We start from the raw sequence: 19,497 nt of genomic DNA on the forward strand, positions 1-19,497 counted from the left end.
CTTTGACAAGGTGCCACACATGAGTCTGCTTATCAAGTTAAGAACCCATGGTATTACAGGAAAGTTGCTAACATGGTTAGACCATTGTCTGATTGGAAGAAGGAAGTGAGTGGGAATAAAAGGATCCTTGTCTGGTTGGCTGCCAGTGACTGGTGATGTTCTGCAGGGGTCAGTGTTGGGACCATTTCTTTTTATGCTGTATATAAATGATTTAGATGATGAAATAGATGGTTTTGTTGCCAAGTTTGCAGATGATATAAAGATTGGTGGAGAGGCAGGTAGTGTTGAGGAAACAGGTAGGATGCAGAAGGACTTAGACAGATTAGAAGAAGGTGGCAAATGAATTATAATGTTGGAAAATGCATGGTTATGAACTTTGGTAGTAGAAATAAATGTGCGGACTATTTTCTAAAAGGGGAGAAAGTCGAAAAATCTGAGATGAAAAGGGACTTGGGAGTCCTTGTATATTGTATAGAATACCCTAAAGGTTAACTTGCAGGTTGAGGAAGGCAAATGCAATTTTATCATTCATTTAAAGACGTCGAGAATACAAGAGCAGGAATGTGGTGCTGAGGCTTTATAAGGCACTGGCGATGCCTCACCATGAGTATTGTGAACAGTTTTGCACTCCTCATCTTAGATGAGATGTACTGGCATTGGAGAGGATCCAGAGGACATTCACAAGGATGATTCCAGGAATGAAAGGGTTATCATATGAGACACTTTTGATGACTCTATGTCTGTACTCACTGGATTTCAGAAGGATGGGGCGGTGGGGGGGGGGGGGCGGGGAATCTCACTGAAACCTTTCAATTGTGGAAAGGCCCAGACAAATTAGATCTGGAAAGGATGTTTCCCATGGTGGGAGAGTCTTGGACAAGAGGGTACAGCCTCAAGATTGAGGGGTGTCCATTCAAAACAGAGATGTGGAGAAATTTCTTTGGCCAACGGGTGGTGAAATTGTGGAATTTGTTGCCATGTGCCCCTGTGGAGGCCAGGTCACTGGGTGTATTTCAGGAAGAGATTGATAGGTTCTTGATTGTACATGGCATTTAATGTTACAGGGAGAAGGCCAGGAAATGGGGTCGAGGAGGAGGATAAAAAGGATCAGCCATGATTGAATGGCAGAGCAGACTCGATGGGCCAAATGGCCTAATTCTGCTCCTATGTCTTCCGGTCTTATTGTTTCTTTTACCAAAATGCATTATTGTACATTTCCTAACATCTGCTACTTTTTGCCCATTCTTGCAATTTGTCTAAGTCCTGCTGCAACCTCTTTGCTTCCTCAACACTACCAACCCCTGCACCCATCTTCATATCAACCACAAACTTTGCCTCAAAACCATCAATTCCATTCTAAATCATTGATGAACAACATGAAAGGCAGCAGTCCCAATATTGACAACTGAGGAACACCACCAGACACCGGCAGTCAACCAGAAAAGGCCCCTTTTATTCCCACTTGCTCCCTCTTGCCTGTCAGCCATTCCTCTGTCCATGCCAGTATCTTTCCTGTAACACCAGACCATTTTAATCATGTTATGCAGCCTCATGTGTGGCACCTTATCAAACGCCTTCTGAAAATCCAAATAAATGACATCCCCTTCCTCTACTTTGTCCACCCTGCTTGTTACTTCCTCAAAAATCTCTTAATGGATTTGTCAGTCAAGATTTCCCTTCACAGAAACCATGCTGACTTTAACTTATTTTATCATTAGATTTCAACACGTTCCCTACCACTGACGTTAGGCTTTCTGGGCTATAATTTCCTTTCATTTGCCTTCCTCCATTCTAAATGAGGATGGAGGAGCGGGTAGTGTTAGAGGAAACAGAGAGCCTGCAGAGAGTCTTGGATAGTTTAGGGGAATGTGCAAGGAAGTGGTAAATGAAATACAATGTTGGAAAGTGTATGGTTACACACTTTGGTGGAAGAAATAAACGAACAGACTATTATTTAGATGGGGGGGAGAATTCAAAAATGCAGAGGTGCAAAGGGACTTGGGAGTCCTTGTGGAGGATACCCTAAAGGTTAACCTTTAGGTTGAGTCGGAGGTGAAGAAGGAGAATGCAATGTTGCCATTCATTTCTAGAGGTATAGAATATAAGAGCAGGGATATGATGTTGAGGCTCTATAAGGCACTCGTGAGACCACACTTGGAGTTATTTTAGAAAGGATATACTGACATTGGAGAGGGTTCAGAAAAGATTCCCAAGAATGATTCCAGGAATGAAAGGGTTAATGTATGAGGAACGACTGGCAGCTCTTGGGCTGGATTCCCTGGAGTTCAGGAGAATGAAGGGGGGGATCTCATAGAAGCATTCCGAATGCTAAAAGGCCTGAACAGATTAGATATGGCAAAGTTATTTCCCATTGTAAGATAGTCTAGGAGAAGAGGGCACAAATTCAGGATTGAAGGACGTCCATTTAGAACAGATATGCGAAGAAATTACTTTAGTCAGGGGGTGGTAAATCTGTGGAATTTCTTGCCACCAGTGGCTGTGGAGGCCAAGTCATTGGGTGTATTTAAGGCAGAGATGGATCGGTTCCTGATTAGCCCGGGCATCAAAGGGTCTGGGGAGACGGCAGGGGAGTGGGGATGACTGGAGGAATTGGATCAGCCCATGATTGAATGGTGGAGCAGACTCAATGGGCCAAATGGCCTACTGCTACTCCTATATCTTATGGTTTTATGGTCTCATAGTTCTAGAGTGGAGCGACATTTCCAATCTTCCAGTCCTCCAGGACCATGCAAGAATCCAGTGAGTCCTGAAGCTTCATGACCAATGTATCCGCTTTCTCTTCTGCACCCTCTCTCAGGACTCTAGGATGTGCTCCATCTGGCCCAGGTGACTTATCTACCGCAAGAACTTTCAGCTTGCCTAGCACTTTTTCCTTTGTAATTGTAATGGCACTCCCTCTTGCCCCTGTCACTCATGGATCTCTGACACACTGCAAGTGTCTTCCACAGTGAAGACAGATGCAAAGTACCCATTATGTTCATCTACCATTTCCTTGTCCCCATTACTACCCCACCAGCATCATTTTCCAGTGGGTGAATGTCAACTCTCACCTCTGATTTACTCTTTATATAGCTGAAAAATGCTTCTAGTATCCTTCTTTATATTATTGGCTAGTTTACCCTCATATTTCATCTTTTCCTTCATATAGCTTTTTTCATTGCCTTTTGTAGGATTTTAACAGCTTCCCAATTATCCAACTTCCCACTAACTTTTGCTACCTTATATGCCCTTTCCTTGGCTTTTATGCAGTCCTTAACTTCCTTTGTCAGCCACAGTTGCCTGCCCTTGCCATTTGAGAACTTCTTCCTCTGTGGGACATAACTATCCGGTGCCTTGTGACCTATTCCCAGAAACCTCAGCCATCTCTGCTCTGCTGTCATCCCTGCCTGTATCCTCCTCCAATCCTCCTAAGCAAGCTCCTCTCTCGTACCTCTGTAATTCCCTTTATTCCATTGTGATACTGATAGATGTGAGTTATGCCTCTCCCCCTCAAGCTGCTCTATTTGCTGTTTTTTTTAGTAATAGCTCTAATATCTACTTTGGCCTGCACCCTATCACAGTCATTATACCATCTCTCCGCTGTACAGGACTTGACAACTTAAAACTTCTTATTTTTCCAATTGTGATTAAAGGTCCTTGGTCCAAAATATTGACTCTTTTACTTTGCATGTGTTGCCTGGCCTGCTGAATGCTTCAGAAATTTGCTATACACCACAATGCATTTTACTAAAATATAATTTTCCATTTCTGAACAAAAGTGGTGTTGCATTGGATAATTTTCTTTTGTTTCCACAATTTTATCCTTTATTCTTTGCCATGTATTAAAAGCCCAGACTGCACTTAACTCTCCTTAAGTTAGTCTATACTTAGTCATTTGTTTAAACTTTGGGAGAATTTCTCCTTGTGTATATCTTATAGAAAAAAAGAAATAACACGAAAAAATACATGAAGTGTAATTTTCTGACAGTTAAAATCTCAATTGTACTCTGCCTCCATTTGCAGCCCCGGTTGGGTCACCTGGAGGAGGTTGTATGATGTTGAAAGACCCGAAACACCCGATGATTCCAGGAACATCACTGAAGATGTGTCCAGAAGCATCAATAGATGTATGTACACAGCTCAGTGCCTGAAATTGCTCGATCACTTGCTGGAGCTTTGTGAGAAATCTTGCTGCATATGTTGTTCATGACAAACTTTGTGTCACAGGAGGTACAGAGTTAACATTAGAAGGATTGTGAGGGCAGCCGTGGCCTGATGAAGAAACACTGATGCTAACAGCAGAGCTGCTTTCATAGGAACTGTCAGTTGATCAAAGGAAATCCAGCAGTTTAATTAGTTACAACTGGAGAAATTATTCATGTACCTCAAACCAAAAGCAACACAGTGGCTCATATAGTATTATTGGTTCAGAGTTTAAATGACCAAGTTGTGATCCTGACCTCAGACCTTGTTTGTGGAATTTACACATTTTCTCTGTGACTGTGCAGGATTGTCCTGCATGCTTAGTTTCCTCACGGATCCCACAAACTCTCAGATTGGTAGGCTAATTGGTTGCTGTAAATACTGTAATGACCAGAGGAACATTTGGGGAGTTGATGTGAATGTGAGGAGAATAAAATGAACTAGGGCAGGATTAATGTCAGTGGGTATTTTGATGTTAACACAAATTTTGTGGACCAACTGGCCTGTTTCCATACTGTTTTATTTTTGTAAATCGATCAACGTAAATAAAATATGCTAGTTATAAAAGGATCTAATGCTTTCCCAGCGTCTATGATGAATAAACTCTTCTCGGACTTCCAGCCGTGTATAGGTATCAATTTTAACCACAGTTTCGATGATAAACTCTGCCATACCACCGACTAGACATTCCCTGGCATCATCCCTGATGAAGATGGCAGTGTTTGTCATTGAATAGTTGGTTAAAATCGACACCTGTACCCAGTTGGAAGAGTTTATTCGTTATGCTAGTTATGTTTTTATTCTATCTTTTGACTTTTAGACTTCACTCCATATCTGCATTTAAATTCCAGAACTGAGTGAATAACACTCCAATCATTCCCAACCTGTTTTCCAAAATACCAATTCATGTTCTTTACTAATTATTTATTTTCGAAATGTGGGAATCTCATACCTGGCATCAGTAAGCACAGCATGACTTGTAACATTAATTGGAATTACATGTGGCTATTATGGAATTGTGCTTTTATTTCATTGAGTGTATGACCAGATCAATACCTTTCGATGAATAAATCAAGGCATTAGATAGAGAGGGAGAGAGAAAGAAGATATGTTTCTAAACAAACCTGTTAAATCACATCGCAGTTTTACTTTTTCTTTGGGCACCTTTTTTATTCACTAAGTGAAAACCTAAAGTCTGGGAAAAAGTGAATTCCTCGTTACCAAAAGTTTCAATTTCTTGTACAGTATCTTAACACAGTTTAATAGCAAAATAGTAGCTGGGGCAAGAGCAGGTCCCCTTTAGGATCAATATGGTGTCTGTTTGGAGCAATGGTAAATGGGCAAAGACTTGAGTAAGGATAAGGGCATGAAAGCTGGTGAAGTCAGGGAAGAAAATAATGAAATCCAGGAACACATCAACATTATGAAATTTTGGAGTTCCTGAAATACATAAGGGTGAGTACACGTTAACACACGAAGCAAAGTTTACCCCGAGTAAGAGCTACCAGAAGGATAGTCGAGAGGGCGGAGAAAGTCCACCGGAAAAGCCAGAAAGCCTGGGACTAGTGAGAAGGATAAGGAAGACCGGGAGCAGTTTGGTAGGAAGTCTCCTAGGGTCGTATGCTATAATTGTGGAAAAGCCGGCCACTTTGCGTCCAGGTGTTTTGCCCCAAAGAAGGAGATGGGGAAAGGAAAAACGACGACTCCGACTGGCTGTATTGAGCTGGCAAACAAACCGCTAGGGGAGAAAAGGTCTGATAGAGTTCAGGAAGGGCACAAGAAGTTTATTTCGGCCAGCTTGGTGTCGGTGAAGGAGGGGTAAACCCCAGTTCCAGTACGGATCTTGAGAGACACTGGGGCTTGTCAGTCGTTGATCTTAAGGAGGGTGTTAGACTTTAGTTCAGAGACCCAGACTGGGGAGGTCAGTGTGATAAAAGGCATTGGGAAAGGGACTGAAGCAGTACCTTTGCACCAGATACACCTAAAAAGTGACTTGGTCTCCAGACCGGTCACGATAGGGGTGAGGCCCGAACTACCGATGGAAGACGTGGAGGTCTTACTCGGTAATGACCACGCCGGCGGAGAGGTGTACCCAGCAGTAAGATTGACAAGCCAGCCTGCCAGCATTGAGGCCCCGCCCATGGACTCACAGGTTTATCCCGTTTGCGCAGTGACTCGGCGCATGTCCAGAAAGGCTGCCGAAGCGAATGTAGATTTAGCGGAGACATTTTTACCGGCCTTGTACCAGGAGGGGTTAGAAAGTGAGACGGGGCGTAGTGAAACGGACATTGAGGTAGACTTATCATTAGCAAGGAAGGAATTTATACAGGCATAGGAGCCAGACGAGGAGCTAATGGTTTTGACGGAGACAGCTCTCTCCGAAGTAGAATTAAAAAGGGAGCCAGTGGGCTATTATGTGAAGGAGGGAGTACTGATGAGGAAGTGGAAACCAAGTACCATGCCCGCAGATGAGGAGTTGAGGGTGGTGCCGAAAATTTATAGGGACGAGATTTTTAACCTGGCCCACAAGATACCCCTCGGTGGACATTTTGGGGTGAGGAAAACAGTCGATAGAATTATGAAAAAGTTTTACTGGCCGAACATGAGGAAGGATATTATTAAGTATTGTAGATGTAAGCTGACACAGTTAATGCATATTAATATGTTAAAAGCTTACCACGATAAGAAAGCAGATCCAGTCGGTGTTATCACAAAAATAAATGAGGCTGGGGTACCAAATGATACGGCGAAAACCCACCTTGAAAAGATAAATATGGTGCCGACCAGATTGGAGAACTCTATTGTTTTGGCCAACTTTGCTGATAAGGTCTCTCACTTAACCCCTGAACAGAGCAAGCCGCTGATAAAGCTAATTAACCGGCATGCAGATGTAAGTCCGGATGTCCCGAGGCAATGCAAAGGGACAGTACATGATGTCGTTGTCACATCAGATCAGCCTATTAAGCAACACCCCTATAGGATGAACTTGGAGAAGGGCAAGCTAGTGGAGAAAGAAATTGAACACATGCTAGCCACAGGTATTATTAGACCATCCAAATCAGAGTGGGCTTCTCCCTGTGTGGTTGTCCTGAAACCCAATGGGAGCATACGATTCTGTACAGATTACAGAAAGGTGAACACCATCACAAAAACTGATGCTTACCCCATCCCAAGGGTAGATGATTGCATTGATAAGGTGGGGAGAGCTAAGTACATCACAAAGATCGATTTGCTAAAAGGGTACTGGTGCGTTCCTTCAACCGACCGGGCTAGAGAAATCTCAGCATTTGTCACTCCATCCGGGTTATACGAGTATAATGTTTTACCTTTTGGCATGAAGAACGCCCCAGGGACCTTCCAAAGATGATTAATTTAGTGATAAAAAGGTTAAAAGATCGCAGAAGCGTATATTGACGATTTAGTGGTCTGGAGTGACACGTGGGAGGAGCACATGGTGGCAGTGGAGGAACTGCTTAAACGGCTGTCTGAAGACAATCTGACTGTGAACCTCGCGAAAAGTGAGTTCGGCCACGCTAAGGTCACTTATCTGGGGTATGTGATAGGACAGGGGCAGCTGGCACCGATGCAGGCTAAGGTGCAGGCTACCTCTGAAGTTCCCATCCCGATGGACAAGAGAGCCCTGAGAAGGTTCTTGGGGATGGTAGGGTACTATTGGAAGTTTTGCAAAAACTTTGCGGATATTACCCTCCCTCTTGTCGAAGAATGCGAAGTTTGTGTGGAACGACCTTTGTCAACAAGCCTTCGAGAGTCTGAGGGCGATTTTGTGTCACCACCCTGTATTGAATGCGCCTGACTTTTCAAAATCCTTCTCCCTAGCAACAGATGATAGCAACGAAGCGACAGGGGCGGTGCTGTTGCAGATAGACAAAGAGGAAATTGAACACCCAGTGGCTTATTTTTCTAAGAAGTTTAATGTCCATCAGAGAAATTATTCCACTGTGGAGAAGGAATTACTGGCATTACAACATTTTGAGGTTTATATTTGTCCGGCACGGAAACCACTGATAATTTACACTGATCACAATCCATTAGTGTTTTTGGCCACAATGAAGGATAAAAACAAACGCTTATTAAGTTGGAGCCTGGTATTACAGGAATTTGATATTAAGATAAAAAGTATCTACTGGTTTATAACTCACAAAAATAAAGATTCCAGACACAGGTATTCCAAACAGTTTCATTTATTTTCACTCTCTCCATTACATCGGTTTGTAGACAGCAGACAGTCCCAAAAGACCCGATGGACAGTTTGGGCGTCCTAAAATAATGCCCGTATCAGTGGCAGCAGGCACACTACACCCTGCACAGGCAGATTTAATCCCTCATTTCGGCATTGCTGAGAGGTGTGGAGGTTGGATTTCACGGTTGGTGAATAGTTATTTTGGAGAGTTATTGACAAAGTGTATCATGGAGAAAACCCCTGTATGTTTGTAAAGTTTTGTATTTGTTTTCATTTGTCTATTTCTAAGTAAGTTTTCTTCACAACATCTGAGCAACTTTTGCTTTGTTTTTTCTCCTGGCTCTAAATAAAACCCCTGGCACTAACATGCTGTTGCAGCTTACCATCTGATTTTTTCCCAACTGGTGGCCCTCGTCGGGCAGCTTACCCACGTCTGAGAGCAAGGTGTGACAGAAAGCCAAAAAGGGATGCAGATGTCGAAAAGAGTGGGGCTGGGGATACAGAAGGCCAGAGTTAAACTAGGTGCTCCAAGGTGGAGTCTCATGAAGACGGACAGTGGGACACGATGGGGGTCCAAGGAGCAGTACGAGGCCCAAGGTGCACGGCCCAAAACATGTTGTGGTCCTTCTGAGGAGCCGAGAAAGTCTGTGGGGATGTCGGAGCTGGCAGCTCTTCGTGGCCAGTTACTCTCCACGCAGCAGGCCCAGGAAGAAATACTTCTGTGGGAGTTCTGAGAGCTACGAACCAGCCTTATCAGAGCTCCATCACCAGAGATGGGTGTTGACCTGGGAGCACCCACCGCTTCAAGTTTCATTCCTTCTCCAGACTCCTCGGACAGCAGAAGCCCCAAAAATGCTGCTTCCACCACCAGCACCCCAGCTCTCCTTGTTATCTGGGCCTCCAGGTATGCAGGCCAGCCCGAACCACCACCACAGGTGCCTTTCCAAGAAAAAGGTTCCTGCAACTGAGCTAAGACGTGGAGACTTTGCCAACCATTCAGAACCAAAGATTCCAGACATCCAAGATGGACAGGATATGGAGAATTATCTCCTGCAGTTAAAATGGCTGGCCAAGACGTCCGGGTAGCACATGGAGCAGAGGACTCATCCTACATAGCCAAGGGCGAGGAAGGATTCAGCTTTTACCCTGACCTGAAGGAGGCGCTTCTGGCAAAATTCGACATATCGCCGGAGACCTATCGACTGTGCTTTTGGGGGAGGTCTGTGCCAGTTGGAGAGTCACCAAAGGAGACCTACCATTGTCTGAAAGGGCTCGACCAACGCTGGATAAGGCCAGAGGTCCACAGCAAGGAGGAGATCGGGGAATTCATCAACGTTCAGCAGCTGATGCAAGTCTTACTGGGGTATGTTTGTACGTGGGTCCAAGAATACAATCCTTTGCTGCGCAGCTGGCCCAGCAGTACATCAACGCCCTGAACGGAGCACCCCTGTCATCTTCTGCTCAGTCACAAGAGTGGCGACCACTTGGGGGTAACTCTGGTCCACAAATCAGAGGCACAAGAGACAATGTAAAACCTAAAAATACAAAAAAATAGGTGCAGGAGTAGGCCATTCAGCCCATCGAGCCTGCACCACCATTCAGTATGCTCATGGCTGATCATCCAACTCAGAACCCTGTACCTGCCTTCTCTCCATACTCCCAATCCCTTTAGCCACAAGGGCCATATCTAACTCCCTCTTAAATATAGCCAATGGACTGGCCTCAACTGTTTCCTGTGGCAGAGAAATCCACAGATTCACCACCCTCTGTGTGAAGAAGTTTTTCCCAATCTTGGTCCTAAAAGGCTTCCCCTTTATCCTCAAACTGTGACCCCTCGTTCTGGACTTCCCCAACATCTGGAACAATCTTTCTACTTCTAGCCTGTCCAATCCCATTAGGATTTTACACGTTTCAATAAGATCCCACCTCAATCTTCTAAATTCCACCGAGTAGAAGCCTAGTAGATCCAGTCTTTCATCATATGAAAGTCCTGCCATCCCAGGAGTCAATCTGGTGAACCTTCTTTGTACTCCCTCTATGGCAAGGATGTCTTTCCTCAGATTAGGGGACCAAAACTGCACACAATACTCCAGGTGTGGTCTCACCAAGGCCTTGCACAACTGCAGTAGTTCCTCCCTGCTCCTGTACTCGAATCCTCTCGCTATGAATGTCAGCATACCATTCGCCTTTTTCACCGCCTGCTGTACCTGCATGCCCACTTTCAATGACTGGTGTATAAGGACACCCAGGTCTCGTTGCACCTCCCCTTTTTCTAATTGGCCACCATTCAGATGATAATCTGTTTTCCTGTTTTTGTCACCAAAGTGGATAACCTCACATTTATCCACATTAAATTGCATCTGCCATGAATTTGCCCACTCACCTAACCTATCCAAGTCACCCTGCATCCTCTCAGCATCCTCCTCACAGCTAACACTGCCACCCAGCTTCGAGTCATCCACAAACTTGGAGATGCTGCATTTAGTTCCCTCATCTAAGTCATTAATATATATTGTAAAAAACTGGGGTCCCAGCACTGAGCCTTGCAGTACCCCACTAGTCACTGCCTGCCATTCTGTAAAGGTCCCATTTATTCCCACTCTTTGCTTCCTGTCTGCTAACCAATTCTCTATCCACATCAATACCTTACCCCCAATACCGTGTGCTTTAAGTTTGCACACTAATCTCCTGTGTGGGACCTTGTCAAAAGCCTTTGGAAAATCCAAATATACCACATTCACTGGTTCTCCCCTATCCACTCTACTAGTTACATCCTCAAAAAATTCTATGAGATTCGTCAGACATGATTTTCCTTTCACAAATCCATGCTGACTTTGGCCAATGATTTCACCGCTTTCCAAATGTGCTGTTATCACATCTTTGATAACTGAATCTAGCAGTTTCCCCACCACCAATGTTAGGCTAACCGATCTATAATTCCCCAGTTTCTCTCTCCCTCCTTTTTTAAAAAGCAGGGTAACATTAGCCACCCTCAAATCCTCAGGAACTAGTCCAGAATCTGAAGAGTTTTGAGAAATCATCACTAATGCATCCACTATTTCTTGGGCTACTTCCTTAAGCACTCTGGGATGCAGACCATCTGGCCCTGGGGATTTATCTGCCTTTAATCCCTTCAATTTACCTAACACTACTTCCCTACTAACATGTATTTCCCTCAGTTCCTCCATCTCACTAGACCCTCTGTCCCCTACTATTTCTGGAAGATTATTTATGTCCTCCTCAGTGAAGACAGAACCAAAGTAGTTATTCAATTGGTCTGCCATGTCCTTGTTCCCCATAATCAATTCACCTGTTTCTGTCTGTAAGGGATCTACATTTGTCTTAACCAATCTTTTTCTTTTCACATATCTATAAAAGCTTTGACAGTCAGTTTTTATGTTCCCTGCCAGTTTTCTCTCATAATCTCTTTTCCCTTTCCGAATTAAGCCCTTTGTCCTCCTCTGCTGAACTCTGAATTTCTCCCAGTCCTCAGGTGAGCCGCTTTTTCTGGCTAATTTGTATGTTTCTTCTTTGGAATTGATACTATCCTTAATTTCCCTCATCAGCCACGGGTGCACTACCTTCCCTGATTTATTCTTTTGCCAAACTGGGATGAACAATTGTTGTAGTTCATCCATGCAATCTTTAAATGCTTGCCATTGCATATCCACCATCAACCCTTTAAGTGTCATTTGCCAGTCTATTTTAGCTCGTTCACGCCTCATACCTTCAAAGTTACCCATCTTTAAGTTCAGAACCATTGTTTCTGAATTAACTATGTCACTCTCCATCTTAATGAAGAATTCCACCAGATTATGGTCACTCTTACCTAAGGGGCCTCTCACGACAAGACTGCTAATTAACCCTTCCTCATTGCTCAATACCCAATCTTGAATGGCCTGCTCTCTAGTTGGTTCCTCGACATGTTGGTTCAAAAAACCATCCCGCATACATTTCAAGAAATCCTCTTCCTCAGCACCCTTACCAATTTGGTTCACCCAGTCTGTATGTAGATTGAAGTCACCCATTATAACTGCTGTTCCTTTATTGCACACATTTCTAATTTCCTGTTTAATGCCATCCCCAACCTCACTACTACTGTTAGGTGGCCTGTACACAACTCCCACCAGTGTTTTATGCCCCTTAGTGTTATGCAGCTCTACCCATATCGATTCCACATCCTCCCGGCTAACGTCCTTCCTTTCTTTTGCGTTAACCTCCTCTCTAACCAGCAACGCCACCCCACCTCCTTTTCTTTCATGTCTATCCCTCCTGAATATTGAATATCCCTGAATGTTGAGCTCCCATCCTTGGTCACCCTGGAGCCATGTCTCTGTGATCCCAACTATATCATAATCATTAATAACAGTCTGCACTTTTAATTCATCCACCTTATTACGAATGCTCCTTGCATTGACACACAAACCCTTCAGGCTCGCTTTTACAACACTCTTGGCCCTTATACAATTATGTTCAAAAGTAGCCCTTTTTGATTTTTGCCTTGGCTTTGCCGGCCTGCCACTTTTACTTTTCACCTTACTACTTTTTGCTTCTACACTCATTTTACACCCCTCTGTCTCTCTGCACTTGCTCCCATCCCCCTGTTGTGAACTAACCTCCTCTCTCCTAGTCTTTTCAATTTGATTCCCACCCCCCCAACCATTCTAGTTTAAAGTCACCTCAGTAGCCCTCGCAAATCTCCCCGCCAGGATATTGGTCCCCCTAGGATTCAAGTGTAACCCGTCCTTTTTGTACAGGTCACACCTGCGCCAAAAGAGGTCCCAATGATCCAAAAACTTGAATCCCTGCCCCCTGCTCCAATCCCTTAGCCACACATTTATCCTCCACCTCATTCATTCCTACTCTCACTGTCGCATAGCACAGGCAGTAATCCCGAGATTACTACCTTTGCAGTCCTTTTTCTCAACCCCCTTCCTAACTCCCTATATTCTCCTTTCAGGACCCCTTCCCTTTTCCTACCTATGTCATTGGTACCTATATGTACTACGACCTCTGGCTCCTCACTCTCCCACTTCAGGACATCTACCATCCGGGTCTCTGGACTGCATCCACAGAATCGCCTATCTGACCCCCTTACTATCGAGTCCCCTATTACCACTGCCCTCCTCTTCCTCTCCCTACCCTTCTGAGCTACAGGGCCAGACTCTTTGCCAGAGGCACGGCCACTGTCACTTCCCCCAGGTAAGCTGTCCCCCTAAACAGTACTCAAACAGGAGTACCTATTGTCAAGGGGCACAGCCACTGGGATACTCTCTACTACCCGACTCTTCCTCTTCCCCCTCCTAACCATGACCCACTTGTCTGCCTTCCGTGGTCCCGGTGTGACCACCTGCCTGTAACTCCTCTCTATCAACTCCTCACTCTCCCTGACCAGACGAAGGTCATTGAGCTGCAGCTCCAGTTCCCTAACGTGGTCCCTTAGGAGCTGCATCTCGGCGCACCTGGCGCAGATGTGGACGTCTGGGAGGCTGGGAGACTCCAGGACCTCTCACATCCAGCACCGAGAACAACAAACTGCCCTCACACTCATACTGCCCCTCTCCTAAAATAACAACAAAAAATGAATACCAAACCTTTCTCGCCTCATCCGTTTCTGCCTAAGCCCTTTGAGCCGAAGCCCCTAAGCTTTCACTCTGCTCCCGGCTCATTCCGCAGCCCGCAAACTCCACTGCCCGCTATATAAGGCTCTGTTCCTTTTAAATCTTCCGCGCTTCACAGCCTGACGTCACACGCTGGCACAGTCCCGCCTCTCTGAACGCCGATGGAAAAAAACCCCCAAAAATCATGTTTTCCCCTATTCCTTCTTCACCTTTCCTGCCTATCACCTCCCTGCTTCCCCTCCCCGATCCCTTTATCTTTCCCCTTACTGGTTTTACACCTGGAATCTACCAGCCTTCTCCTTCCCACCCTCCCCCCACCTTCTTTATAGGACCTCTGCCCCTTCGCTCTACAGTCCTGATGAAGGGTTCCGGCCCGAAACATCGACTCATCGTTTCCATGGATGCTGCCTGACCTTCTGAGTTCCTCCAGCGTGATGTGAGGGTGCTTTGACCCCAGCATCTGCAGATTATTTAGTATTTACCCTACACAGGCAGATTTTAAACCCTCAGTTTGGCTTTGCTGAGAGGTGTGAGGGTTGGATTTGACAGTTGGTGAATAGTTTATTTGGAGAAAGTTTCCATATACAATGGCATGCAAATGTTTGGACACCCTGGTCAAAATTTCTGTTATTGTGAGTAGTTAAGTGAGTAGAAGATGAACTGATCTCCAAAAGTCATAAAGTTAAAGATGAAATATTCTTTTCATCATTTTAAGCAAGATTAATTTTTTTTTCTACAATTTTAGAGTGAAAAAAAGGACAGGAGCACCATGCAAAAGTCTGGGCACCCCAAAAGATTTGAGCTCTCAGATAACTTTTACCAAGGTCTCAGACCTTAATTCACTTGTTAGTGCTATGGCTTGTTCACAGTCATCATTATGAAAGGCCAGGTGATGCAAATTTCAAAGCTTTATAAATACACTGACTCCTCAAACCTTGTCCCAATAATCAGCAGCTATGGGCTCCTCTAAGCAGCTGCCAAACACTCTGAAAATTAAAATTAAAATTAAAATAAATGATGCCCACAAAGCAGGAGAAGGCTATAAGAAGACAGAAAGCGTTTTCAGGTAGCCATTTCCTCAGTTTGTAATGTAATTAATAAATGGCAGTTAACAGGAACGGTGGAGGTCAAGTTGAGGTCCGGAAGACCAAGAAAACTTTCCGAGAGAACTGCTCATAGGATTGCTAGAAAGGCAAATCAAAACCTCCGTTTGACTGCAAAAGACCTTCAGGAAGATTTAGCATTCTCTGGAGTGGTGGTGCACTGTTCTACTGTGCAGCGACACCTGCACAAATATGACCTTCATGGAAGAGTCATCAGAAGAAAACCTTTCCTGCATCCTCACCACAAAATTCAGCGTCAGAAGTTTGCAAAGGAAAATCCAAACAAGACTAATGCATTTTCGAAACAAATCCTGTGGACTGATGATATAGAACTTTTTGACCGCAATGAGCAAAGGTATGTTTGGAGAAAAAGGGTGCGGAATTTCATGAAAAGAGCACCTCTCCAACTGTTAAGCACAGGGGTGGATCGATCATGCTTTGGGTTTGCGTTGCAGCCAGTGGCACGGGGAACATTTCACTGGTAGAGGGAAGAATGAATTCAATTATATACCAGCAAATTCTGGAAGCAAACATCACACCGTCTGTAAAAAAGCTGAAGATGAAAAGAGGATGGCTTCTGCAACAGGATAATGATCCTAAACACACCTCAAAAACAATGGACGACCTCAAGAGGCGCAAGCTGAAGGTTTTGCCATGGCCCTCACAGTCCCCCGACCTAAACATCATCGAGAATCTGTGGATAGACCTCAAAAGAGTAGTGCATGCAAGATGGCCCAAGAATCTCACAGAACTAGAAGCCTTTTACAAGGAAGAATGGGCAAAAATCCCCCAAACAAGAATTGAAAGACTCTTAGCTGGCTACAGAAAGTGTTTACAAGCTGTGATACTTGCCAAAGGGGGTGTTACTAAGTACCGCCATGCAGGGTGCCCAAACTTTTGCTTCGGGCTCTTTTCCTTTTTTGTTATTTTGAAACTGTAAAAGATGGAAATTAAAAAAAAATCTTGCTTAAAATATTAAAGAAATGTGTCATCTTTAACTTTATGCCTTTTGGAAATCAGGTCATCTTTTACTTGCTTAGCTATTCACAGTAACAGAAATTTTGACCAGGGGTGCCCAAACTTTTGCATGCCACTGTAATTGTAAATTTTTGTACATTTGCCTTCATTTGACTATTTGTAAATAATTTTTTTTCACAGCTTTTGGGCTGCTTCAGTCTTTTTTCAACTGGCACTAAATAAAACCTTTTGCACCAATATGCTGTTGACACTTACCCTCTGTTTTTTTTCCAACTGGTGACCCTTGTCGGGCAGCTTACCCACACCTGATAGCGAGGTGTGACAAACTATTTTGTACTATTTTGCACTTGAGTACAGGAAATTACATGTTGAATCTGAATCTGAAACTTAGTGCCTTCCACTCTGAAGACTGCCCAAAAATACTTGCTGAGCTCGTCTACCACTTCTTTGACCCCCTCTCCCGTCTCTCTCCCCACCATTACTGACCCTGCAGCTTCATTTTCTAGCAGTCCAGTATCCACTCTATCCTCTCTGTTACTCATTATATATCTGAATAATCTTCCAGTCTCCCCTTTCATCTTATCAGCTAGCATAACTTCATATTTCATCTTTTCTCTTCTCATTGCTTTTTCAGTTGCCTTCTCTTGTTTTTTTAAAAAAATCCCAATCCTCTAGCTTTCCTCTATTGTTTGCTACATTATATGCAGCATCCATCATCAGGGACCCCCACCACCCAGATCCAACTCTCTTCATGCTGTTTCCATCAGGAAGAAGATACAGAAGCTTCAGGACTCACACCACCAGGCTGAGGATCAATTATTACCTCTCAACAATCAGGCTCTTGAACCAAAGTGGGTAATTTCACTTGCCCCATCTTTGAAATGCTCCCCACAACCTACGGGATCAACTTCAAGGACTCTTCATCTCATGTTCTCAGTATTTGTCATTTATTTATTTATTTATCTATCTATCTATCTATCTTTTTGAATTTGCACAGCTTGTTGTCTTTTGCTCCACGGTTGAACACCCAAGTTGGAGTGGTCTTTCATTCATTCTTTATGGCTATTATTTTTTTTGAGATACAGTGTGCAATAGGCCCTTTTGGCCCTTTGAGCCTCGCTACCCATCAATCCCCCAATTTAATCCCAGCCAAATCATGGTACAAGTTACAATGACCAATTAGTCTATCAACTAGTTAATCTTTGGACGGTAGGTGGAAACCAGAGCACCTGGAGGAAACCCACATAGTCATGAGGAGAACACACAACTCCTTGTACGTGGGTCGACTAGACTGTAAAGTGTTGTGCTAACCACAATGCCAGTGTGCCTATGATGGATTTATTGAGTATGCCTGCAGGAAAATGAAAGTCAAGTTTGCATGTGGTGACATATAATAATTTTGATCATAAATTTACTTTGAACATGTTTCAGCACCATTCAGCCAGGTACCTTGTGTCACTCCTGTACACTGACTCATCACCAGCTGTGATTCGACCAGTGATATAATTTGCAAACTTGTATAAAGTTGTGTGAGGAGCCATTTCAAAGAAACTTCTGTTTTCCAGCCTCGCTGACAGGCTCTGTGACCACAGACTCCGCCTCTGAACTTGAGTTTTATCAGACTTTGATTTTCAACAGTAAAACAGACGGGTCCTCAGGGGTAATAAACACACACAAACCCCTGGAGGAACTCAGCAGGTCAGGCAACATCTACGGAAAGTGTACAGTCAACGTTCCGGGCCTAAACGCTTCAGTTGGACTGGGAAAAAACCCGAGAAGTAGCTTTAAGTGGGGGTGGGGAGGGAGAGAGACACCAGGTGATAGGTGAAACCAGAAGGGGGAGGGATGAAGTAAAGAGCTGGGACAGTGATTGGTGAAGGAGACAGAAGGGATAGAAGAAATAAAAGTGGGGAGGGGTGCCAGAGGGAGGCGATGGGTGTGTAAAGAGAAAAGGTGAGAGGGGGAAAAGGTGAAGGGGAGGTGGGGAGTAGGTTATTATCAGAAGTTTGAGAAATCAATGTTCATGCCATCAGGTTGGAGGCTCCCCAAACAGAATATAAAGTGTTGTTCCTCCAACCTAAGTGTGGCCTCATCACAATAGTGGAGGAGGTCATCGATGGACATATCGGAATAGGAATGGGATGTGGAATTAAAATGGGTGGCCACTGGGAGATCCTGCTTTTTCTGGCTGACAGAACAGAGGTGCTTGGTGTCGGGTCTCACTGATTTACAGGAGCCCACACTTGGAGCACCGGACACAGTACATGACCCCAACAGACTCACAGGTGAAGTATCACCTCACCAAGAAGGACTGTTTAGGGCCCTGAATAGTAATGAGGGAGGAGGTGTAGGGGCAGGTGTAGCACTTGTTCCGCTTGCAAGGATAAGTGCCAGGAGGGAGATCAGTGGGGAGGGACAAATGCACAAGGAAGTCGCACAGGGAGGGGTCCCCACAGAAAACAGAAAGTGAGTTAAAAAGGTGGGAGGAGGGGCAAGAGAAACACAAGGTGACAGATGAAACCGGGAGAGGGAGGGGTGAAGGAGCTGGGAAATTGGTGAAAGAAATACAGGATTAGAGAAAGGGAAATCTAACGGAGAGGGCAGAAGGCCATGGAAGAAAGAAAAGGGGAAGGAGCACAAGAGGGAGTTGTTAGGCTGGTATTGTCCTCTCCAATCCCCTACACAGTTTCACCCTCTTCGTCCCGCCTATTCAACTGCATCCATTTTGCAGGAAACTTTTTCCTCTGGCTGCTGCCGTGACGCCGACTTTGTGGTGCTCCTGAACAAGAAAGTTCTGCTCTGAGGTCGCTTACTCCACGTTACTGCTGAGCGCTCGTTACAAACTTCCCCACAAGGAGTGGGGAGGGAGTTCTGCGTGAGGAAGCTAATCGGGTGAGTGGGGCTCGGGAACATGTCACCGCACGGGAGCCACCCGGACAAAGTGGGTCACTTTCCTCTTTCCTAGCGCAGTCAGTGAGGGGGAGACCCGCCGCTACCGGCCGGCTCACGGCCCCGAAATTGGCTCCGCCTCGTTGTTGTTGCCGGAGCCGGAACGGCGAACCCGTCTGCTCTGGAGAATCGGGAGAGCGAGGGCTAGGCGGGTCGGGGAGGTGGAAGTCCTTAAGACCCTAAGACAAAGGAGCAGAATCCATCATGGGTGATCCTGGATCCCACTGAACCCCATAAACCAGCCTTCTCGCCGGACCCTTTGATGTCCTGATCAATTAGGAAACTATCAGCTTCCGCCTTTAATATACCCACGGACTTGGCCCCCACGGCAGCCTGTGACAGAGCATTCCAGAGATTCGCTACTCTCTGGCTATTAAAACAATTCCTCCTTGTGTCCGTTCTGAAAAGTCGCCCCTCAGTTTTGAGGCTGAGCCCTCCCTAG

The 19,497-nt window shown here is 44.9% G+C and overlaps 1 protein-coding gene across 6 annotated transcripts in view; it reads left to right on the forward strand.

The window, feature by feature from the left end:
- Window positions 1-19,497, forward strand: part of LOC134346577 (butyrophilin subfamily 3 member A1-like) — a 154,027-nt gene that overhangs the window by 35,456 nt on the left and 99,074 nt on the right. For 2 of the 6 annotated variants that reach the window (XM_063048002.1, XM_063048000.1), the window contains exon 3: window positions 4,024-4,127. In XM_063048002.1, coding sequence (XP_062904072.1) covers window positions 4,024-4,127 — 104 coding nt within the window. Of the gene's footprint in view, window positions 1-2,812; window positions 2,848-4,023; window positions 4,128-18,725; window positions 18,999-19,497 lie in introns of those variants that run through there. The other 4 variants (XM_063048004.1, XM_063048003.1, XM_063048005.1 and 1 more) reach the window with 4 other exon arrangements.

This window comes from Mobula hypostoma, chromosome 5, assembly GCF_963921235.1.
Source record: "Mobula hypostoma chromosome 5, sMobHyp1.1, whole genome shotgun sequence".
NCBI lineage: Eukaryota > Metazoa > Chordata > Chondrichthyes > Myliobatiformes > Myliobatidae > Mobula > Mobula hypostoma.